Source organism: Labrus mixtus, chromosome 5 (assembly GCF_963584025.1).
Source record: "Labrus mixtus chromosome 5, fLabMix1.1, whole genome shotgun sequence".
Classification (NCBI taxonomy): domain Eukaryota; kingdom Metazoa; phylum Chordata; class Actinopteri; order Labriformes; family Labridae; genus Labrus; species Labrus mixtus.
Window position 1 is genome coordinate 24,489,583 of NC_083616.1, and position 25,950 is coordinate 24,515,532.

At 41.1% G+C, this 25,950-nt stretch overlaps 1 protein-coding gene across 1 annotated transcript in view; it reads right to left on the minus strand.

The window, feature by feature from the left end:
* Nucleotides 1-25,105, minus strand: part of ghra (growth hormone receptor a) — a 39,764-nt gene extending 14,659 nt beyond the window's left edge. Inside the window, exons 1-2 of the mRNA XM_061038759.1 lie at nucleotides 24,742-25,105; nucleotides 11,754-11,875 (exon numbers count right to left, since the gene is read on the minus strand). Coding sequence (XP_060894742.1) covers nucleotides 11,754-11,871 — 118 coding nt within the window. The 5' untranslated portion in view covers nucleotides 11,872-11,875; nucleotides 24,742-25,105. The remainder of the gene's footprint in view (nucleotides 1-11,753; nucleotides 11,876-24,741) is intronic.
* Between the last annotated feature and the right edge of the window lie 845 nt (nucleotides 25,106-25,950).

Below are 25,950 nucleotides of genomic sequence, written 5' to 3' on the forward strand. Positions count from 1 at the left end.
AGGCCCTCTTGCAAGTGTTGTTTCACTCTGAAAGAATAAGACTTCAGAAACACACAGGCATCAGAGAGATAACCTCACTATAAAGAATGAGGCTCTGCTAGAGGTGTGCGATGAGACGATCAGGATTAGAATGTGTTGACGATCTGCTAAAGCAGAGATATCGTAGTATCGACCTACAGTGTACATTCTATCATGATGCAGTGTGCGCTCCTTCACAGACGCTTCCACTCCCCTTTCGCTTCACAGCTGAGCAGCTGATTCATGGCTTGAAAATGAAAACGGAACTTGAGAGTTAGTCTGTAAAAATAACTCCATCTCAGTTATGCGGAACTGTTTGAGATTTTTCCAAACCGACAAGGTGCAAGAAAAGGTCATCTGCAGAGTTGGCCCAGTTCAGGTTTGCATTTTGGATGGCGACAAAACGAACCCCTTTAACGAGCCCGAGAGACGATATCATAAACAGTCTGCAGAACGTCGACCAGAGTGGAGCTCAGACAAACAGTCAGCCATGGGAGAGATAATCCCGTTGTTTAAACTGTTGCTTCCGCTGTTCTTCTGCTCTCTCTCAGTTACTAACAAGCCTCTCCACTCGAAGCTCACCTGTTGTGATAACGGAGACGAGAATGAATGAAACAGAGGGAGGCGATGATATCAGCGAGGTCTGGACCTCGGTTGTTAAAAAATATATATTTTGAACAATGCAATCATTTATTTCCATGCATGCTGCTTAGAGTGGTGTCAGTCAGCAGCTCCTTCTCCTCTTGGTCAGTATGTAGCAGGCTGGTTAGAGTGAGTAACTATGGTGACTGTCTGTCTGTCAATCAAAGATGTCCCGCCCCCCTCTATGAATTCCAGTAAAAGCATACTTTGACCAAGTGTCACAGAATGATCACATTCTCATGTTTGATTTATCCTGATGAACACTAAAATCCACGTTTCCCCCGAAAGAGGACACAATGCAGAACCATTCTTTTTTAAAGTGGTGCATAAAACGCTCAAATTGTGCATAAAAATGGATCAGAATGCAGGAAAGAAATCTTTGGTGCTAAAATGTTCTGGAGACCTCCAGACCCCCCTCCTCATGATGCCAACTACTGGCAAAGGCTCATGTATTACCCAACTACTTGATGATATTTTAGCATTATTTAGGTGGAGCCTTCAAATGAGCTCTTGGAGTTTTCTGCCTCTTCCTGCACTGAGTATTGTTAGTATTTTGTTATTTGTTTAATATGTTTGTTTTTTTTCCTTACTGTGCAAAATAGATGAATACAGTTGAAATAGACTAACCTTATTTTTTTTTTTTTTACAGTTTTTGTGCATTTTTAAACATTATACAGGGAAGTGAGTATAGCTGAACTGGTCAGTAACTGGCAGATTAGCCTTTAAGATCAGTGATCCTGCCATGATAAAATCGTTATTTTTTACATTTCTTTGATATCACCCACCACCAGGCTTTGCTGGTAAAGGTCAGAATCATGCTTTGAACAGTTGTTTTGTTATTCCGACCATAACTGTCAAATCCAAAGTGATTCAGAGGTGCAAAGCGACACCTGAAGCGACTCAAATTCTCACTCTCTGTGTGTCGCTTCTTCACTCCTTTGCTCTCACTCTTCTTCTGTGATATCTAAGGGATAGTTCTATATGCTGCCGGAGGAACGAACAAAAAAAAAAAAACAACGTTCTCACCATACTGTGTTTTTCAGAGATTAAAAAAAAGGAGAAAATGTTCAAGTTGTAACTGGCTAACAAGCCAGAGGGAACATCTTGACAGCCACATGTGGTTTGCCCGCCATACAGGCTGGTAATTGAGTTTCAGGGCGCCTACACCCCACTTTCTAAATGTACTAATAAATAACCAGTCTAACTGATGGGAGGCTAAATCCTGCCTGTACCTGCCAGCTGCCATTAAATGATCCGCAGTTGACAGCGTTCAGCTGGAAGAAAAAAAAAAACGTAATTATGTGTGCTTATGTGTGTGCGCCCTAATCCTCCTATTTGTCAGTCTTCTTGGGCAGTGTGTGCACCTGAGTCCATACAGAGGAAAGCACTTATCCACCCTGATGCAAAAGCTTTAAAGCCATCAAAGTTTAAAATCCAGTAAAATAGAGAACTCCGTCTTATCCCATTCCTTGCAACAGCTGGTAACCGCAGCACTAAAAATACAGAGTAAGGTGCGAGCAGGCTTTATCAGCATTGTTCAATGCTTGAGGGAAATGAGGCTCTGACACATGAATTACCACCTTTTCCAGCTCATTTACAGACTTAAGCCGGCGTTTAGGGTTTTAATAACGCTTCAAAGAGCTGCTAAAAGGAAGGACAGGATACACGGTAAGAAGGGGGTAAAAGAAAAGACAGGCAGATACAGTAGATGGAGAAAAGAGATAGAGACAATGTGAAAGTGTAGACCATCAAGTAACACCTCAGACATATGAGCCAGGACAAGCTGCAAAACAGAAACGCCTGTGTGAGTAAATCGTAATTACATAACAGACGAATACGATTATTGAGTTTTCAAATTTCAGATCATAAAACAACCGTATTGTTTAAAGGCTTCAGAAATGACGCTTCGTAATCTGCCGTTGTAATCCGTCTACAACTGGTTCTGCAGGGGGAAAAAAAACAACATTTCAAAGTCTCTGGAGGTGATTCATTCTCTGTCACACCTTTCAATCTGTGTCACTTCCCTCAGGGTTCAACAATGACTCCATGCTCTGTTCTTCTACCTCCCCCATCCTCTGTCACAAAAAAAAGGGACTTATATCATTCTACACTTGATGGCTGCGAATCATTTTTGTTCTCATTTAGTGCAGAATGCTGGAAGATTCTTTACATGATTTCCCCCCCCCCTCCTCCTGTAATGCACACTTTTTGGTTTATTCTTAAAAGCATAACAAAATAAATCTTATTACTCGAGCCAGACTTGTATCTGTCTGACTTGTGCCACCCTACCACATCATCAAAAACAGACCAAAAAAAACCACACACAGACACATAAACAGTATGGACTGAGTGTCTCTTCATCTTGGCATTAGCGCATAATTGATTTGATTACCCATCGCTTGAAAAGAACACACAAGCGGCTGCTGAACAGTAGAACCGGTTGTCCCTGATCATGTCACTCACATAACTCGTACTCTGCTCTCTCCGCTGGCACAGGTAAACACAATTATAAGACACTCAGAGCTGACTGGCATCTGCAGGTCCTAATTTAACCACGAGGAGTAAAATAATGCACTTCCAGGATTTGAGGTCGTTGTACGAGGGGCTTATTATAAGACAGAGATTTGTATTTACAGCAGGTCTAGTAGTAAATTCAAACTTGCTTCTTGTTCACAAGCACCCATGCCAGATCATCCAAAAACGCTTCCTGGTTTACCATTGGTCTCTTTGTTCATGCGTGTGTGTGTGTGTGTGTGTGTGTGTGTGTGTGTGTGTGTGTGTGTGTGTGTGTGTGTGTGTCTCGAGTGATGGGCTGTGGAGCAGGGACACTGGGAGGACTTGGCATGTGCAGTCAGACAGGCACTTTAACTCCTCTTCTCATGGTATCTGTGTGAGCTGCCAAATTCTCCATCTGGGGAACAGAGACTCTCTCTCTCACACACACACACAAACACACACGCGCGCACACACACACACACACACACACACACACGTACACACATGCAGGCACGACCTGAATGTGTGAGCAGGAGTCGGCATCATTTGTCATCTAAACGGATTGTTTCTTGGATGATGAGGACAAGAAAAGATGAGCAGATGAAAGGACAGAAAAACAGGAAAAGTGGATTAAAACAGTCTGGAAAATGTAAAATTTGATTTTTTTTATTTTAGTCAATTCTTCAATACTTTTCCCCACAAATACGATTTTTTTTGTTTTGACTTACTGTAAAACTTCAAACAGAAGCCCAACCCCATTTTAAGGCTCAGTCCCTTTTAATGATGTGCTGCAAGTTTTGACAAATAGAGTCAGATCTCATTAAAGGCCCTGATGCATTTAGTGTCGATTGACATAGTTTGCAGATCAGAAATAAGTAGAAAAAGGAGTGCAGCAGGTTGGCATAGATGTGCTTTCTCAATAAGCAAGATCAAATTAGTGATTTCTTTTTTTTTTTAAATGTACGATATCCCTATTGGGTACACTGCTGAATATTCTTACTTTCTAATGTGAGTTTATTATTTTATAGTCCTTTCCATCTTTGCTATGCACCAGTTTGGTTTGAAAATAATTAAAGGCCTGTCTCATTTTGACCCCTGTCCCAAATAAAGGCAGGGTCATTTCCTAGTCTGGAATAAACAAAAGCCGAGGCTATTAATTGAAGTTGTACGGTGTTAAAAGTTGTTGAGGTGAAACGTTGAGGACACGCCATGCAGTATTCAGGCGAGCGAGAAGTGGGCCAGAAGAGAGGGGCGGAAAGGTGAGAGACTGCAACAAGATACAAACAAGGGAACGTAAACAGTTGATATAAATAACTTCCAACACGCACAAGTAGTAAAACACACACATGCAAAGACACACACACATTGAATTTAAACCTTCAAAACAATAAGCGACAAAAGAATATCAAAGCGCCATTGTCTGAGTCCTTGAATACATGTGGCCTTTCCTTCCATTAAACAATAACCCGCAGCTTTACTTGTGTGTTAAAGTTAAGGACTGCAGAATGACAACACCTGATCCTCATGACTCCCATAAGTGTTCACCGCTTTGAAGTTTGACCAAAACAGTCTTGATGTTTGACCACGCGGAGACTTGGTCGGCCCGTTTCTGGTCCCAGAGGTTTATCATCCTGAACTAATGATGTTAATCTCCTGTAATGCCATTACAGCCCACAGTACAGCCTTTGTTATGTCGTATTGAGTCAAAGTGAGAGGAAATATAGATGAGCAGGATTTTGGCTGATGGCATGTTTTTTTTTGTTGTTTTTTTTACTGTTAGGTTCCAATCCACTACCTTCATGTGTCCTGCAGAGTATCAGGTGTTTCTACATGTTTTATTCAGCTGGAGACTGTATGCATTAACACTCATGTGTGAGCCCCTGTTAAACAAAAACCCACGAGGTACACACATGCTAAATAAACAAGCCTCTACCTATGAAATTGCAGCCTTTCTGGAAGAAGAGAGAAGAGATTTCTTCCACTGGTATCAAGCTCAACTTGTTTCCAGAGTGGGCTGCATGTTGGGGAAGTGATTAGGTCTCTTATTGGACTCCTTGCAGGGGTCGTTTTGTGTGCAGTTTGCATTCGGTGTCCTCCCACAGTTAAGATATGCTTGTTAGGTTAACTGGTGACTCTGGATTTGCCCTCTAGATTTCCTGAGTGTGAGCATGTATTGTTGTTTGTCTCTATATGTGAGCCCTGTGATTTACTATCTGCCCAGGTTCTATCCACCTCCTGCACAATGACAGCTGGGATTGACTCCGGTCCCTCCGTGACCCTGACCCCGTCAACTTCCTTATTCTAAAATAACGATGGAGTGACTATAGGAATCTCATGGATTTTAGTTACCTGAAATAAAGAGCTGCAGCACCAACAACATGTTTACTGAGCGAGCTGTAAATCTCGCTTCATTAAACCATCATCTGGTTACTACTGAAGGAGAACACAATGAGATGTATCAGGAAGAAAAGTATGTCAACCAGGCATTTAAAGATGGGAGAGATAGAGAAGTATGTTAGGGGTTTAAGGAGGCATTAGGGGCGCCTGTAGCCTAGCAGTTATGTTGCGCACTCCATGTACAGAGGCTTTAGTTCCCATTGCAGCAGCCGGGGGTTTCGAATCCGACCTCGGCCCTTTGCTGCATGTCATCACTCACTCTCTCCTCCCAACATGTCCTGTTGCTCATCAGCAGCTGTCCTATCCAATAAAGGCAAAACTATCTTTAAAAAAATAAAGCTAAAATATCTTTGAAAATAAAGGATGCATTTAAATGGATCAATAGATCAGTTTAGTGATCCACACACAATGATCAAATAGACCCATCTTTTGGACAGATGACAATATATTTTTATATTTCTCTGTATGTCTAAAGAATATATATATTTATTTACATGTCTGTCAGATATTCAAATCACGTCATATTTAAAATAAATCTTTTTTAATTTGAGTTACAAATGAACTTAACTGATTTTCTTAAAGGTACAGAGGCCCTAAGAGGACAGACATTCATAAATGTTTTTACTGCGTTCCCATGACAACGAGTACATTTAGTGTTTTTTGCTCGAGATCACGAAAAACTAACTCGTTATCACGGTAAAACCAGTTCCGTTATCTTGAGATAATGACTTAAACAAGTTGAGATTTTGAAATAAACAAAAGGAAACAACTCAGAGGATGTTTGTCTGCTTAGGGCATGAAGGGGCCCTCGATGTTGACTCACATCAAATGCAAGGTCCTGAGATGTTATTAATCTACGATTTATTGCTGATATCAGCAGTATATCAGCAGATATCCTTTCAACTGGGCTTCTGTTAGCTTACCGTATGTCTACTACATGCACAACATTCCCTTTTGCATCTTGCATCTGCTTCTTTTCAGCTATCCTTACATTAGAGAGCATTTCCACAACCATGTTTTCTCCTTCCAACAATCTGCAGCATGCAATTCCAGCTTTGTGATTAGCTTCAGATACCACATCCCGCACAACACCCGACCATTTGCAACATTTGGCTGAGAGCAAACACACCCACTGCTTGTCTTTGAAGCAGATGTAGCCGTAGAATTGTGTGCAGAAACCAGATGAAACAAGCCTCTGCACTTTTACTGCTTGTTACCACCTCTGCGGCCAAGAACACAAACCGCACTCAGCGAAATCAATGCAAGAGCCTGAGGCAAGAGACCTCCTGAGACAGACACAGACGCTCAGGAAAGGGGAGAAAGAAAAAAAAGACGTCTGCATGTGAAGACATATGAAGACAAATGACTGTCACTGGCTGTAATCATCTGGTTAACCTGTAAATATATAGGAGCATCTCCACACGCCTCGTCTCGGCTTGTTATGCGGCTGGCCCTACAACAGAAATACGAATCTTAAAGAAAGAGCCACAGAGTTTCTGGAAAGGCTTGATGAGTCCTCAAGTAGGGGGAAAAATCCTTTAAGTGAAGCTTGAAAGCAAATCTTATTGATGCACTCACCTATTCCGCAAAGCTGCTGGAAACTGCGTGTACAAAAAAAGTTTATTGAGAGTAAGTGGGCTTGTTTTGTCGACTTGTTTTGTCATCAGTGGGAAAGAGTTTGTTGTCATATTGTGTTTTTGAAGCGCACCAATTAATTGATTGATTGATTATTTTCCTCAGATTTCTGCGAGTGCTTATGAGACTATTAACTTTGTTGAATATTTTATAAGCATTTGTTTTGTATGACCTGTCAAAGAGCCTGCGTTCTCTCTGTGCCCAGTCTCGCTCTGGGATCTTACCATTACATTGATGGTGGTCGATATCCTTCTCTCTCTCTCTCTCTGTCTCGCCCCTCCTGTTCTCTCTTTCTTTCTTGTATCAGGTATTTATGGAGTTATACCAGTGTTTTGGTGTTGAATTGGTCACTTAATCTTTGTATCATTTTTGTATTTATTTCGTTTTGTGCCACATGTGTGACGGCATTAGGAAATGTTTTATTTCAATGTGTCTGAATAATCCCATAGGGGATGTGCCATTTGGGGCCAGACACAAAAATAAAAGATTAATTCCTGTATAACTTTGAGCAGACAAGATGGAGGGGAGGTAAAATATCAAATATATTAAGGTTTTAAGTATAGAAAGTAAGCAGGTGTCTGTACTGGTGGGTTTGAGAAAGGCACAAGCTGTGTGTGTGTTTGCTCGTGTTATCAGCAGCTGCTTGGTGTTTGCAGATGTTTCAGTGCTTGTTGGAGAAGACCATGAGCTACATTACCCACAGTGCTCGCTGGAAGCCATTTTAACGACTGAAGGAGGCGTGCCAGTCACATTGATTGATGGTTTGACCTCAGCTGGCTTTAGGTGGTTTGTCTGTGAGCTTATCGGTAAACGCACACAGATAAAGACTTTTGCTACAGTCTGTGAACAAATAAGTCGCAAAGCTGGGGGGCAAAGACCTCAGAACTCTCCCTGTGGTTTCCCAATTCATATAAAGGTGCAGTGAAGACACACCCGTTGTACACCCATGTTTTTCTGTCTGTAACGTGTCAATTAAAAATTTCTGTCTGTAACGTGTCAATTAAAAATCAACTTTTCTAAGTGAAAAATGTGTTTGCTATAAATCAGTGGCCCCATTTTATACAAATCGTGTAAATGTTGGAAGTCCTCTAGTTTCACAGGTTAGGCTACCATACGTCTAATGTGGACCCTGATCTGTTACTCATCTCAACCGAACCAAGCAACAAAACCACTCGCCTTACCCAGACAGCCTCTGTCCTTCTCCCCAAAACAAACAGTGCTAAAATCATGACCAACAAGTGTCGCAATAAGTGTCACAAAGAATTGAATTCACACGGCCAAAAACCAGATTACATCCATTAATTTCTCACCAGAATGCCAAATGGCTGGTTAACATGATCGCTTCATCCAAATGGGAACGCGTACAGTATGCCAAAACAGATATCCTCAAGGCAATGGTCTAATTGGCTCTCCAAAAGAAGACATGACATATTGATTCCAAACCAAAATCTGTGAAACTGAGTAATTTGGCTGCATTTGGTCTCACATTATGCACTAACAATTCCCAGAACCAGAACCCTTCAACCAGAATTATTTCACTCGTAAAAGCCAAAAAAAAAAGGAATTCAAGCATAAAACAGAAAGCAGAGCATGTTCCTCAACTTTGGCACAGCATCGGTCCACTTATTGAAGCTCCAACTTCTTTGTGTTGAGTGAGCTTGCTAAATGGACGACCAAAAACAAATGTCCTGACAAAGCAGAAACAAAAAAATACAAGGACACAAGATGAGCTGGCATTCTTCAGCTGTCAACGTTGTGAATAGTTTCCATCTTGTTTTTCACTAACATTGCACAAAGAAAAGAAGAAGTGCTATAGTGGATCTGTTCTGTGTGGCAAATTTCTAGTATGTAGAAACCTTGGAAGAGCAAGGGCGAGAGACGATGGCTACAGACCACGGAATGGACATGACCATGGGTTGGAAGAGCGATGCACATTCTCCAGAACTAGAACTATACCTGCACTATATGAGCAGGATGAATGCATCAACAGAGGACAGAGGTGGAATGATGCTCCAGGTTCGTCCTTTTTGTGGCAGAAGGTAATATGAATCCAATTGTCTGAGAACATAGAAAATGTTGTAGACACAGAATTCAGATTGTAATGATAGAAAAAAAAAAAGAAAGGATGGAGAAATTGATCCAGGCAGCATAAAGACATATAGAAGTGAGTAAGGGGGAGGAGATGGATTGGATGTAAGCGAAGCATGATGGGAACACTGGTTTTGTGTAAACCAGCAGTAAGACATATAAACTACAAGTTATCTCTAATATGCACTCTTCAACATTTGCTTATTCACCACAGTTCATATTATTATCTCAGCATTGAACGCTGTTATTTTTGTCATATTACTCAGGCCAAACTGAGTGCTTATCTTTTTAATTGGGGCACAAGTATCCAGTGCTTAAGTGAAATAGAGGTTCATTGTCCCATTCAAGGACACAACATTAAAAAAACAAACCAAAAATATCACTTCTAAAGTAGGTTAAGTAGATTATTAGGCCGGTTAGAGGTACGATTCCCACGTCCCTGTTACCGACTCGAGGCTGCTCGCAACCAGTTATCTTCCCAGATTATTTTGTAGAGTCAGTGGTAGAAACTCAGAGAGCATCCGGGCCGCCTCCATTTTTGTCAAACATTTAGGATATAAAGTCTTGACGATGACATCATGAATGGGTCTGGTGGAAGGGACGATAATAACCACGAGAGACAAGGGGGGGGGGGGGGGGGGGGGGAAGACAGTAATACCACTGTTAGAATCTTGCCTCCAGCTCTTGCTAAAGAACAGACAATCAATGTCGTCTGGCTCCCCTCAGCGCATTTCTTCACCCAAAATCTTTTTCCTGTTTTTTTCCTCTCTGTGCAGAGCTTAAAATCACAAATTGAACTAACTCCATTGTTTACGTGAAGTCAAGGGAGGCGGTGCGTTCCTCTGCCTGCGGCAATCTTAATAAAATCCTGTAGTATGTGACGTGCCATCATTTTCATAGATTGTAGAGGATGCACTGCTTGAGATATAGAAGAGAATATCTGTGAAGTTGCTCCTTATGTAGGTGATGCTACTCAATATCAAAAAAAGAGTAGGATTTTAAAACTCCTGTAGTCTGAGCCAGGCTTAATATCAAATAAAAACAACCTGCACTTCAGCTTTAATTGTATGTACTGTGAAGGTGTAAGTTGGAAATTGTCCAATGCTTAATGCTGTTGTCTGGTTTATAACTTCAACAGCATTTAAGTCAAGTAACAGCTGTCCACAACTGAAGCGACAACATTTCTAGAGGCATCATCAGGGCAGGAAGACTGTACCAACACAAGTGGAAGGTGAATGGAGATATCGTTCACAGTGCATGTGAAGGTATCAAATACGTTTACAAGAATAGTCTCGATCAGATCCAGTGTCCCCGAGCCAAAAATTGCCACGAGGTTTTCTCCAGGTAACAAGCGTGCTTTCCAATTCCAGCAGTGGGTGCTGCAGCGGAGAGACAGAGACGGTCCAGACATTTCTCAGATCCCCGTCTCAATCGCCTTCAGCTGATGTGTCTAAGAATACACACTCAAGTCAGCAACCTGCTTCATATTTACATTCAAGCTATGTTTTTTTTTTCTGCAGCTATTTTGTCTGTGCAATTCATTTCGTTCAAGCATTCCTTAAACTGGATGAAGTTATGCACCAAGTCGTAAGCAGCTGAAAAAAAATAGTGTGGAAATAACTGGCACAATTATCAATAATGACAAATGGTGTAATATAAGCCCTTGTAACATAAATCCAGCCCATAGAGAATCCAGCTTGCATATAAGATAATTGCTTCCAGCTCCAGTGGTATAAATCCTATTTGAAAAACAAACAAACAGAAATGCAGACTCGGCAAAATCAAACAAGAGAAAGTAACATATTTCTGTGTTTCAAGTTTGCAGACACATTTTGCCATATCTGACAGCAACTGACAAACTTTTGTTTCAACCATCTGAAAACACTAAATCATCTAAATCATTTCTGTTGGTTGCGGCTCAAAGCACTCAATTGCAGAAATGATGTGGTCAGAGATAGCACAGTGGCTTTTTAACATTTATTGGCCGTCTTTAGCTCTTCAACTTTGAAGCAGTAAATTCAACTGAAAATTAGTTTGGTCTGTTTTCTCAGCCGCAAACATTCTTTCACCTAAATGTTCTCTCCAATGGCTCGGTGACAGCTGGATGAGCTGGCTGAACATCCTGCTTTGTCCACGTCCTGTCCCTGGACTTTGACAGAGACGCTTTGGACCATATATTTACCCAGGCTCTATTGATCACCAGCCTGTTATACAAGCCAAACCAGGAAAGCGCGGCGTTTGCTCAACAGCTAACCTTTCCACATGTATCCGAGCAAACACAGAATTCAGCAACTGATGTCTGACATAGTCCTGATAACAAGCAAATACAGCGTGTCGTGCGCACAGCCTGAATCCTGTTTGTTAATGTTTGATGAGTTGCAGAGAGGCTGATGAACTGAAGAATCACTTAGTCTAGTATAATTTCCTTTCCTCCAAGTTTGTCCTTACACAGACAAGAAAAGGGAAAATCCACCTACCTGATGATGTCAGAGGGTCCCGGTCTATGAGAAAGGCAGATCCTGGAGCCGACAGCCAATCCAAGGAGGAAACCAGGAGAAGGAGCAGGAGATTTGGAGAGCACGACGAGACAGCCATGATGCTGCAGAGAGACAGAGGGGGAGAATGAGAGCGAGACAGTAGCACAGTGATTATAATTATCTGTTGGACTCCATGACATGCCCCTGTGAAAAAGAAAAAAAAAAAAAAAAAACGTCCCTCTCTACACTCAGGCTCCCTCGCTCTGTCTCTCTCTCTCTTTCCTTCTCCCTGACCCCTGAGCACAAATTCTGGGTGCCATTTATTTTCAGCTGGTGTGTGTGAAACCTAACACGGAACAGGGCATAATTAATTATCATGCCAGGTTGCTGCTGCTGCTGCTGCAGCGTTCGGGAGTTGAAGTCGGTTATTCTGTTCATTTGTTTTGTTAGTTTCATCTCTTTGAAACTATTTTAAAACTGATCACAAAATATTTGATAACAATAACAAAATTCCCTGATACTAATTGGACAGTCATTAAGACCGTTACCGAAGTTAAAACCTTTTGAAATGATTTGAAATTGTCTTTTATTTTATCCATACATACATCTACTGAAGGCTGAAAAATGACAGAATGAGCAGTATTTTGAAAATTGTAAACAGAATGTAACTATTATGTGACATAATGGGCGGCTAATAACAAATGAAATCAGGGAAATTAAAATTTCAACATTTTGTCAGCTACTCTCAAAGCTAGTTGATGATGTGAGGGCTTTTATACTACCTTAGTTTACGACATAGCTGTTACTCACATTTGGTTTAATACTGCATTAACTGACTTTTAAGCCAACATTAGCCCTCTTCAAACTCGTCCCTCCTGAAAAATCTCTGCAAAATTTGAAGACAGCCTTCCCCTGAATCCTTATTCCCTAAATTTGCTCTTTCACACATCCACTCACCGCGGGAGATTTTCCCTGTTGGTAAGGAGGATCTCAGACAGGATATGAGGTAAAAAGGACGCAGTGGAAGTCACAGTGTAGTGAACTTAACATATCCAATATGGTGGATGCAGTTTTGACCTTTTTTGCAACGCTACGTGGTGGCTATTTTCTCAGTTTCTTTTGCACACCGGTCACAGGATATAAACGTCAACCCCCACTGCTAACTCGCTCTGGAAGAATTTTCCTTTCCTTTTCCTGAACGATACTTGTTGAATTTACAAAGTAGGGGTTATAAATGTGGTCATTTGTGTTTAGGCACGCAGCTCACCTTGAAAATGTAGTGATATTTTCAGAATGTCAGGACATTTTCAGGGGTTTTGTGCGAGTGTGAAAAAAGGGCTTAGCGTTTGTTTGTTGCTGTGCAGGTATTCAACAAATTGGAGTAAAAGCTGCCCAACTATCTACCAGCTCCATGGATAAACAAGGTATATAAGAGTGAACCAAAACTTTAAAGTTACTGGCTTTAATACCAACCACAAAAAGGCGCTAAAAGTCACCACAGAGTGCCGAGGAAATCTGCAGCATTAAGTGAAAGCTGTGCGAGTTCATCATGGAGAGAAACATCGGACACTTTTGTTAATTCAAAACTACCGTACAAGTAGGCTTTATAAATCGAGCATTACATGCCGTGCTAAAATACAGGAAAGACTTAATAGTACAGAAATGAAAGTGACTGGGTCTCCTCTTCATCCATCTACAACTAAAATTAGAACGCTTGCAGAAATGTAACATCTGTTATGACGAACAAACAGTGACAACGTCTTCCTGGTCAATGAGCTGGTGTTTGAGGACAAGTTCTACCAGTCAAGTCTGACCACTAAATATAGGCCAAACTCCCCGTCCGCACCCTTGGCTATTTACAGCTGCGTCTCCACAAGTTTGCTGGGCAGCCAACAACTTAAACGTGGAGGCTGTGCTTCTGAGGGCACCGCTCTCAGTACTTTTCCCAGCTTCTTCTGCATTCTGAGGACACCTTAAAGACATATGTATAACTACACAGCAAACCCAATTTGGTGTCAGTCTCACCACTTATAGGGCAATATGTCTAGACTTCTTTTCACCGCTGTTTGGCGTTATCCCGCTTGTCTTCCTCTTCTCTGGCCAATAAACTAAAGTTCACATTTCCCTCATTCATGTCTAGAGCACCAAATGTCTTGTAAAATAATTAAATAAAATATTGATATTTGGCACTAGTGATCTAAATATTTCTATCACACAAGATAAGACAACAATGTTCTGCCATATTGATATTTTGTTCCACCTCTTCTCACAGGTAGAGCGGGTCTTGAGCTTCTTCAGCCTACACATAAGAATATCCTTGGGCTCAGTACAGGTGGCAACCTCTGGTGTTGTAAAATGAAGCAAATGCGGAAGTGCAAAACCTGCAAGCTAGCTTACTAGGTTGACCAAAAGTCAGTTTAAAACAGCATTTACAGTATGGCAACAGCCATCGATTGGATTCAAAAGTCCGCTTCAGAAACCAATGGGTGACGTCACTGGGACTACGTCCATGTTTAGTCCTCAGGAATGTGTGTAAATGTATTTAATGATGGTTTGCCTTGCTTGGCACTATCAACAGAGTATGAAGTGTCACTACCATATTACCAGAAATTTAAGCCCCTGTTCTGCCTAACGTGCAATGTTTAACACAAGGAGGCCGAAAGGATGGGGTTAAGATGTTCCACCCCTGAGCCCCCATTGGAGGTATAGCAGAGGTGTAATGGGGGGGGGGGGGAGATGGCAGTGTGAAAAGTGGGAGCTGGACGGATCAGCCCTGTATGTGTGAGCATGCCCGCTGTGTGCATACACGTCGTGCCTCTCGTGTTTGTGCAACCCTATAATGCAATGTGAAATCCCACACTGGGACAACCAATATTACGTTGTTGTGGTTGGAACACGCAAGTACAAAGGCGTTAAAACAGTGGTACTTGCAGAATTGCAATATGTAAAGGGCTATTGTGTGTGTGTGTGTGTGTGTGTGTGTGTGTGTGTGTGTGTGTGTGTGTGTGTGTGTGCGAGTGAATACCGTGTAGTGGTTCAGTGGTTCCAGAAAACTGGTTTACATCTTTATGAAATCTAACTGAGAAAAGTGTAGTTTGAAGAACAGCATGACTCACATTGAAACAATTTACCCTGTTGTATTGGATTTTCTAATGGTTTAAATGTTAAGTCATAAGAAGAGTGTGTGTGTGTGTGTGTGTGTGTGTGTGTGTGTGTGTGTGTGTGTGTGTGTGTGTGTATGTAGGGGGCTGCGTGTATGTGTGGATGAATTCCATGTGTTAGAGGCCGGACGAGACCAAGTTATACAATGCAAGAATTTATGGAAGAGAGCTGTCAAGAAGCTGGCTCATCTGGCCGGACTAAAACGCTCCATTTATAACCAATTAGTGCTCATTTTCTGCATTTGTCTCTCTTCAGATCTTCCCTCTCTTATTCTGTCTCGATCGCCCTTCACATTTGATCATCTGTCATTTTAACATCATAATTAAATGCCCATTATTCTGGTGAACTTAACAACCCACTGATGAACACTTACAAAACACTTTTCTTACTGTGACTGTTTCAATTGTTTCCTTTTCTATATTTTCTGCATTGTTTTTTTTTTTTTCTTTCAAGTCTCCCATGTTTGATCAGGTGAGGAACAAAAGAAAAGGAGGCCAAACAGCCCCCTCAACTCCGGTTGAAGGCCTCATGGTAACCCCAATATCAGTCTTTCCTTTTCATGTGAAAGCTCCTGCACGTTTCTCCCCCATTCTTTTCCTTTTTTCGGCCAATTACAAGCTCTTAAGACTCACAGGAAGTCGGTTTAAGCCAATCAGAAAAGAGGGAGGCTCAGTGCAGGTCTCCTGGGGTCCCTCTGTAAACATATAAGGCCTCTGTGGTCAACCTTCCTCCCACTACCTCTGCCCTAAAGCACACACACACACACACACACACACACGCACACGCACACGCACACGCATGCAACATCTTGACTTTGCACCCCACTGCCAGCTCCATGCCTCTCCCATGTTTTCTTTAATCTCTATTAATCATCTGTGTTTTTTCAAGAGGAGCTGACAAGAGAGAGGAGGAGGAGGAGGAGGAGGAGGTAAGGAGCAGAAGGGGTGATTGTGTGAGAGGGAGGCCAAAAAAAAAAAAAAAAAGGTTAGGGGGTGAGAGAGCACATTATATCTGCTGTTCTATAGCTGCAGAGGAAAAGCATGCTCAAACACAGAGCTGTGTTGGCAAGCCAAAGTTTAGTTTGAGGCTTCTTAAAAAGAGACAGAAAGACTGCAGAGGATGCGCTTTCTCTCGTTCTTTTCATAAACATTTCATTTTTTCCGTGCACAGCTGTCTGACACTGTTTGTCTTACAGTCTTGATTTATCTATTGACCTTGTTGATATTCATACTGTTTGTATCTGGGGCGACTGAGGTAAAGGAATGTTTTTTTGAGAAAGGGGGTCCGGTCTTTTACAAACAAGACCTCACATCACCCTCAGGGAAAAGAATATGGAGAGCATGTAAGATTTCAACCAAATTGAAGGTATGAGAAGATGACAACCAAACAGGTGTCGTCTTGTGTTACGCAATTTTTGGAAGCTTTTTAAATGATTAGACTTTTTGGATTCAGATTTCTAATCCTTCAGCGTGCGCGATGAATGCTTTAGGAGCTTAGATGAGTACAGTGTAATTCATCTGGAGGGGGGGCGGCACAGCCCCACAACATGGCCTTTTGCCCTCCAAAAGAAAGGAGCAAAATATTTACTCATGGAATTTACATAATTATGTGCACTTGTTTTATTTCAGCAGACTATTAACATTAATGCATTCCGCTGTCCTCAGCATGGGCTGAACCGTTTTTTATACAGAGAGCGAAGTGCAGACAGGTTGATTGACTGTAAGTCAATATGTTACGTGCCAGAAAAACATTCTCGACCCACAAGGGAAAAACCAGGTGAATAAATATCAACGCTTTTTCAAAACAAACATCTGGTATTGAAAAAGTCTTGAAACTACCGAGTGAGACCAAGAAGTCCCTAAAACAGAAATACAGAGGATGTAAATAAACGGAGAGATTGGGTAATTGTCTCCTTTTGTTTCCTTCAATCTAGATTCCTTAGCCAAACAATGGAGTCTCCCCCTGCTGTCCATGAGACAGAATGCAGGTTTAAGGCACTTGTGCTTCAATTTTTAGAAACCAAAGCGTGAACGCAAGCGGACAAAAAATTTTCTATCCCCAACTTTATCTGTGATGTCATCCCCCTGGACGAATTTCCGCAAGAAGTCAATGTGAGGAAGCCGCAGGTAATAATAAGGATAATTCACAGCGAGCATATGGGCAGTGGGTTAACGATGTTTATGTCAAGTGACTTGTGTGCGACCAATGTCCACTTCTGCACGTAATGAAGCTACTTCATACAATTTCGTACTCCAGCATGTTCTTTTCCACTCATTTGTTTACAATATAAGTTAAAGATGGCACCGATGCAAAAATCGGTATTGGCCGATATTGGCTGTGTTGACAGACATCGGCACATCGGCAAATCATGTGGCATGTTGTCGCCGATGTTTATTTGTAGTGCCAAATCAATTTCATGCTGGCACCTAGAGCTCCTAACTTGATACTGAATTATTTTTTTACTGAGCAGAGGAAGTCACCTGTTGAACAAACTGACAAACATCCAATGACACCTAGCACTGACATAAAGCCGAAACTGGCAGACTCTGACGCTACGTCGGACATGTTGTAATAATTACACTGTGACTTACATAGGGTCCTCTTTACATCATGTCCGGCCTCCTGAGACCCTCTTCCTGTCCTACGGAAAGGACGAAAACTTCCTGCTGCATGGGATATGTGTGAAAGAGCAACTTAGGAAGGTTTCAGGGCCAGGCTGTCCTTAACACTAACACTGTTTAAAATGTCCAGGAGTGCATGTGTGAAAAGAGCTCGAATGATACAGCGACTTCTTATATACCGTCTTCGATTGGGAGAAATTAGCAGTGAAGACGACTGCAAGCACATAAATATCTAGATAAGTAAAAAAAAAAATTGAAAAAGCTGTATGCAAATGTTGCGAGAGGAAATAAACACATCCAACATGTTTGTTAGAACTCAGGGATACACACAATGCATTGCAGAAGATGTCAACAACACTCTATTGACTTAGATAGAGAAAACTTAAAGAAAGCATCACCTGGAGTGTGTACTTCGGTTAGAAAGTAGTCATGTAAACATTGATCATACACATATTATCTTAGTTAAACAAATGAATACATTCACGTACAGACTTAAATGCTCACAGAAAAACGAGGTAGGCCTTGAATGGGATCATAATCTCCACCTGCTGTGATGGATTCCCCCTTTTTTTTTTTTTTTTAAATTCACAACCCTGGAAGAGTTGTTTTCTCAATCTGTGTGAGGCTGAAACATGCCTTTATATTGTCTTGTTCTTAGTCTTTCTTTTTCTCCGCGGGTAATGACTTAGTGGAGTCAACTGCTGGTCCGGGGGAAATGAAGTGTGAGGCAGGCAGGCAGGCAGGCAGGCGGTGTGAGAGAAGTGCAGGCAGAGGCGAGGATTAACGTGTCACTGGAGATAAAAACAACACGGGTGAAGGCCCTCAAAGGGAGTCATAATAGTGCTTTCACACTTGCACAAAACACTCGAAAACCCACGAGTACATTTTGCCGTGTAAAGTCTGGATGAGCCGATGTGAGAACGCAAAAAAGAAATATCCAAGATCCACTGCGAGCAAACGGGGAGGCGGTTGTGACTTTTGTATCCTGCGACGGTTGCACATCCATCGACTGTAATCACACGACTTTTGCTATCTCCGTGCTTGTAATGAAACTGCTTGGTTAGGATTTCTGTTCACCAGTATGTTCTCCGCTCAGTTGTTGATATTGTGATTCTGCCAAACCACAGGTAACACTGATAGAAAGGGAAAATTATCATTACAGCCTCGTATAGCAGACTCTGTTTCTTTTTTTGTTGGCGAATTTCCTGCCTCCCTTTTTACGTCATGTCTTGCCTTCCCCTCACATTAGACAGGGATATGGTCCCGCTATGAGGTGCCTTTGTGAACAACCAACTCAGGAAGACTTCAGTGACAGTCTGCCTGAAGTTTTCTAGAAATGTTCAGGAGTGCATAAGTAAAAAAAATGGCTCGTCACTTCTATTTGGCTCACAATAATGAAGGTTCACAACTTGGACACAATCATGTCAAAAGAGCACCAATCTATGTTGCCAATGTATTCAAGTTCAGTTTAGACAGTACCACCTCCTCTGCTCTCTGTCTGTTAGAAAGAGACATAAACAGAACTTCTGCATCTTTAAAGGAATCCAAACAGACTTGGATAACATCAGTATTTGCTGACCTGTTCATTTGAATGGACACACATTGCTCTCTGTAATTCTGTTGAGGAAGCTTTGACTAAACATCCATAGTTTTTTTTAAAGCCTCTGTCATTTTCATTACTATTGATTATTAAAATAATGGAGAAGGTATCGTTTAAAAACATGAGGTCTCACAAAATATCTCAATATTTAAAAATGTGGCAACCTTGCACTTGGAGAAAAAACAAGTGTGCAGCCACCAAAGCATCCTGCCTCACATTCAGGATAAAAATTCTAACAATTGAGACAGTGCTGTAGGTCCCAGATTTATAATATGTCCAGTCTTGAAACCAGTAAGCAATGAATGTACACAGTAAATATTGTACACTTACCATACCATAACATATTGCTGCAAAACAACTTAGCAATATTAGCATGGGGCATAGACACATCGCTAAAGACTGCATTAACATTTGAAAACTTGGGCCAATCAAATCGAGCCTTAAAGACATGCTTAGCAGCAGGAATACAAAGAAACTTTGAGTTACAGCTAATGTGGTCATCTCAATATTTGTTTGTCATGCTATGCCATCACTGTAATATTGAACCTGGAATGATTTCCTCACTCCATTGCAGGCTTGTTTCTGGCACTAGGATTCATCAGACAATACTACTTTCATTCATTCAAAGAGTTTTATGGACCCGTCTCGTAAAATGTAACATGCAATAAACCTGTGAGATCACTTTTGCTGCACAGTGTGCCTTAGGGACATTAAAGCATGTAACCCCAATAACTCTCTAACAAGTCTCTCCCTGCAAGACTCTGTGATCAGTGGAGTAAGTACAAATCGCTTTGCAGTATGTCTGCTAGCAGATCATATAGGTTAAGTCTTTTCTAAATCTAAACTGGATTCTTTTGATGAGGGGTTAAGTGGAACGAGAATGAAGCGCTTCCAATCGAAAACCTGATTTCCCCTCACCTTTCGCTGCACTGCTGTTAGCACAGAGATACTCTCTGTTCCACTGCATTTCTAATGCTTCTTTTCCAGTTGATTGAGAACTCTGGAGTGAGGCTGGGGTTGTAAATGCTGCACTAGATCCATGCATTTAGACTAAAAGGGTTTTAAAAACAATTGGACTATACAAAGGCATGTTTACATTAGCCTCTCTTGGGCTTTAGGTGTTAGAGGCTCCTGAAGTATTTGATGCATTAGTGTGAATGTTGTTCTCCTACCAGTGCATTTCTAATCTCTGGCTTTCTCACTGTTTACTCTTCATGATGTCTTTCTTCTTTTCTTAAGCGTCTCTATCGCTCCCTCATTCAGTCTCTCGTCAATCAATAATAAAAATATATACCCTGATGCTCCAGGATTTCAGTACTTGTGGCTGCAGGGATGAAGGAGAAGAAAATATGTGAATCACTTCAGTATATGACCTTGTTAATTACTTTGAACAAGTTGCTGAAGTCTGAACTGTAACCTCATTTCTCAGATAAAGAAGGACAAAAACTCAACCAAAGGCACTCAACTGTAATCACTGCATAAAGTCTGTATGAATAAAGCATGAGAGTGCTGCCACAAGGCATCTGAGTTGGCTGTAAAATCACAGACAGGAACTTGAAGGGTTTTTTTTGTAACATGTGTTTTAGGAGCTGGAGATACATCAAGCATTAAGCAGCTATACAAATATAAATAAAAAATCTAATAATACTCAAACATTTTTGATTCTCTGCGAGGAACTTTGAACAGTGACCACAATGTGATTCATCACTTTGGGCATTCGGTTAAGCACTTAAAAGAGCTCTGATGAAGTTAAGTGCTTGGAATTGCTATATGGCACTTTGAAATGTTGGTAGTGATTTCAAAAAAATATATATGCTGGTGCTTTGGAAAAGGGGCCTGATGTTGCACACCTCACACAATAATCACACGTTCACTCTGCTCATTGGATTTTCCAGACTGATTTGACAGGAAAAAATATAATTGAATACAGTTTCATGTCCCTTGAAGCGACTATGACTAAGATAGTCAAGAAAGAAACATCAGACTATTTGGACCTACCACACATCATAATCAACTATTTCACCACACCGGGCTTTTATTTACTTTGGCTAAATCCATAGACTCAAATTAAATGGAGCACATTTCATCACTCTGTCTCCACAAGTTATCAACACACCTTATCATTGAAATGTCAGTGCACTACTTTACAGGCCATCATTCGGGAAAAATTGTTAAATTTTAACATGATCATTTCTTAATCGTACAAAAAAAAACATATATGTGCGAAGTCCACTGTCAGGTCAAGAACTATGCAAATAGAATTCTGTTCCCTCGACCCTTCCCTCCACCACTAACCTCTTTCTTTAAAATAAACAAAATTTGAGTAAACACACTGCAGACTCCAACATGAGCCTGCACGTTACACCAGACACTGGTGAGGCAGAGCCTGTCAGACGAGAGGCGGGGCCCACAGACATGCAGCTCAACCAGCTGCTCCTATAGACCTTCAGCTGATGGATTTATTTACATTAAGGCATTAAGAGTGTGTGTGGGTGTGTTTGTTCAGAGGGTATAGGTGCAGACACACTGAACGCGGTTTTAACCTGTGTGTGTATGTGTGAGAAAGCTCTCAAGCATGCAGATCTAAATGGCTCTAATGTCTCTGACTCTTATTTCATAAGAGAGAGTGGAAAACTCAGAGTCAGCACGCTGGCATGAGAAGAGCCCATGCTGGAAGCCGATCAGGACACACATCTGCACACACAGCTACAGAATGTGTGTGTGTGTGTGTGTGTGTGTGTGTGTGTGTGTGTGTGTGTGTGTGTGTGTGTACACGTGTGAAAGCACAGAATCAAGTGTGTGTATCGGAGCAGGAAGGAGAAAGGTAAAGAGTGCAAGAAAGACACTCCAGAAGCCAGCAGAGACAGAGAAAGATCTTCTCTCTAAAAGTGATCTTGGTGGAAAATCTCTGCTTTGCATTCCTCATGTATGTGCACACACTGGCACGTAGAAGTTTTTCTCTGATTTTAAACCAAATGGCTGCTAAGAACAATTTTACCCCCCCCCCCCCCCAAAAAAAAAATGCAACTTTTTCATCCAAGCAGCTGCTGGTCAGCAATAAATAACTGGTTGCTATGGTTGTTCCTTTTCAGAAAAATATAATTCAGCCACATGTGCACTTATCCTGAATTGGATTTAAATGATTTACTACAGGTTGAATAGTTACATACTGAGTGCTTAAGGCTGTGGAGTCCAATTCTATTCAAAATAGTTAATAAAACTTTCCTCCAGCCCACATGTTATTTTTAGTGGACTAATGTGCAGAATGTTCCTCTATTATGTGCTCACAGTCCTGCTGTTTCTCCCTCTATCAGACACACACACACACACACACACACACACACACACACACACACACATACATATCCTAACCTTAGTGCGCCTGTATGTGTGTAACATCTAATGGCTTCCCAAGCTCTCAAAGGGTATAGAGCATCACGGCTGTATTTAATGTTTTATGTGGGAGTGTAGCGAACACTAAGAAAGAATCTGTCGGAACTGATGTCTTTTAAAACTCTTCGCCTCATCTATTAAAACCTCTCTTCCGGCAGGCAGCCACCTGGTGAATGCTTTAATGGCTGCCATTAGGCATGTCCCTCATCGTGCTTTTTCTCTATATTAGTACCTACTGAGCAACCTTTACAACAATAACTCCCGTTGAAAGGTGCTCGCAGGTGACTACTAGGAAACTTTGCAGCCTTAGCGAGAGAGGTTTGTTATATATGCGTCATATCAGGCATGTAACACAGACTCATAGGTTTTCTGATTGTCTCTAAATTGGCCTGACAAATTAAACGTGCAGGATTGAATCAGCTGTTTAGATCAAATGATTACATGGAACCCTCACACTGATGTCAGACAAATAAAAAATATCAGAGCTATGTAAATGAGACTCAACAGTGCAAGAAAACTTTTTATACAGTAATTAAGTACCTCAGGTCAGGGTGACATCGAGGGGCGGGACTAAATATTGATATGGCAAAATGTCATTGTCCTGACTTGTCTCATACAATTGTCAATATGTTGGTGCTAGATAAGATACGATTTTTGTTATTATTATTTCAGTACTCTCAACAGATTTCTCTGCCAATATGACCCACTTAGTTACCGCTTCATGACTCCTCATGGAGGCGTTTGTGACATGAATGAGGGTAATGTGAAAGGAAATGAATTGGCCAAAGAATAAGTTGAGAGAAGGAAAAAAAGAAGACGGAGGATAATGTTGGACAGCCGTACATAGTCATTAGGAGATGAAGCATGACATTAATCATCAATCCCAATCATTAATCCTGCGTTTGACCTTTTTGGAGGTGTTTTATTTTCTTCAGTTAAAAAGATGATTTATCATCATATGATTGTCTTGCAACATATTGATTACTGCGAAATCACAGTATCGTGATATTAGCCTCATATTGTGAATTGTTCTGAGTGGCCGTGAGATTCCCAGCCCTACTTTAAGCAAAAACTGTTTCTCACTATTTCTCACTTGATCACAATGTGGTGAACTTTCTGATATTAAACAGAAGAGGAGCAAAGGTGATATACACGGTGCACCGCTGTGCATATCGCTGATGAAGAGCAAACTGTCAAAGCTGACATGAGATCCTCTAAAATCAGAACAATGCTGATGCCATAAGAACAAAAATGACAAACGACTCATAGGGTAAATACAGGCACAACAAGAGTTTTGTATTTAGTTTTGCAGCCTGTAAACTTCACAGTTTTCATTACTCTGTTTGCGATGTGGAAACACTGAATGTCATTGATTTATATATAAATAAATGTATTTCATCCAGTAAGAATCCTAAACATGAGCTTATGATTCAAGTGCCTTAAAAACAGAAAAGACAGATTAAGCTGCTTCTTTTTCTCTGCATCATAATCATGTTAATTCAAACTACATCAAGTGAATCACTGGCTTAGAAGAATACAGTTTAAAGGTATCACCTCAAACCAAACTTCACATGAACACTTGTTTAGTTTGGGGAGTTATTTGTCCAATTCTTAAAAGTACTCAGAAGAAGAAAATCATCATATATGCTCTCCACGTGTCATCTATTAACAGTAATACAAACAGACATCTTGTGGCTGATAACACATGAGTGTGTCAACAATTAAACAACTCTGAGTTCACCTTAATCATCATTTAAATGTTTGCATTCCTGTTTCATATGAATGGCATGATTCTTTTCATACGACTAAAGTTGTGTTATTTATCATTGACATTATGCTGCTTTCTCTGCCTGTCACAACAGGAGGAATAACAAGGCTACATCCAAACAAAACCAACCATTTGCTGTCACTTCATCCGATCCCCCTGCTGGATGTCTCACGACTCGTGCTAAACCAAGTTCCAGCCGCATTTTGGATATAAAACACATCACGTCGCTTTCTTAAACTGGGATACTAACTTTGCACACTGTACCAAGCGGTAGGCTACACAACCAACCCCTAACCCACCGAGCACTTGAAGTGTAGAAATAAACGTCATGCAATTTGAGCAAAGTTTTACCGAGTCGTGCGTACGCTGCGTAAAATGTGGAGTTCGGGACAAACACAGTTCAAGAGTGCATCGCACGCTGAAAAAACACAGAACAGCACTTACTTTAAGTGAAGGGAACTCTCGTGTTGAAAACTGCGAGGCTCGACTTTCAGAACTTGTTCATCTGGTGGCCAACGGGAGCACACAGCGGCGGTGAAAAGTCCTGCTTTCAGTGTGCTCGTCCCAGAACGATCGATCGCTCCGACCAGGGTTTTCACATCACCTACGCATTGGATCCGGTCTGTGTGGCTTTGCGTTACAAATCGTGTTGTTAGATCTGTTGCTCAGATCATCATCAAGCCTTCTTTCGGGGCTACACACACTACGTAGCCGAGGCAGAGCCTGAGCGTGTGTGTGTGTGTGTGTGTGTGTGTGTGTGTGTGTGTGTGTGTGTGTGTGTGTGTATGTGTGTATGTGTGTGTGTGTGTGTGTGTGTTTCCAATGGCGGTGAAGCGCCCTCATCCGCCAGCAATCTAATCCAGCCTCCATTATAGCCCCAGTCAGACTCCCGGGCCAGACCTCCAACTTCAAACCACCTTGTAAATGAGCCAACACGCTGTGTGGGAAGAATAGACGTTCAAATGAAGTTTCGATTAATCTTTTTATTTGTCTCTTTACACAGGAACCTGAGTCATCCAATAAAGCCACAACTTCAATTAAAATGTTTTTTGAAAAAGTATAAAAACCAACGAGGTGATAACAAATGTAATGCTTGGTATAAAGGTATCAAGCAATCTTTTCTCTCTTTTTTTAACTTATTATTATTATTGTCTGGTTTTCTGACAGTAGCCCACCAGGACTTTATTCTTCTAAATATGAGACATAAACAAGAAAGTTTTATAGCTGGATTAAGAGAGCTCTGTTAGGTCTGTATTGGTTATTTAAGGTTAAAGACTATCCTTTTTTGCGGATTCAATCATTTAGTGCATTGATGCATTCCTCATCATGTTTTTTTTCTCCATGCATAAGGGGGCAGTTTGTGAGTTTGTGCTTCAAATTTATTCATCAACTTCAGTCTTCATACTGCTCGTACCTGTATTTATTTCAAATAATATAGGCCTTTGCTTAATTGGCATTTATACAATTAGCCAACCTTTGGTAAATAATACGCCCCTTTTCTGTTTCTGTATGCAAATGACTTGCACAGAGAACCATTTGCGCGGGAACATGACATCTTTTTTAGTAGGAGGGGTTGGTGTGTGCACAGTAATGATTTCAATTAAAAACTTGTCATGGATATTTGCAACAGGATAAAAAAATGTACCACATGCT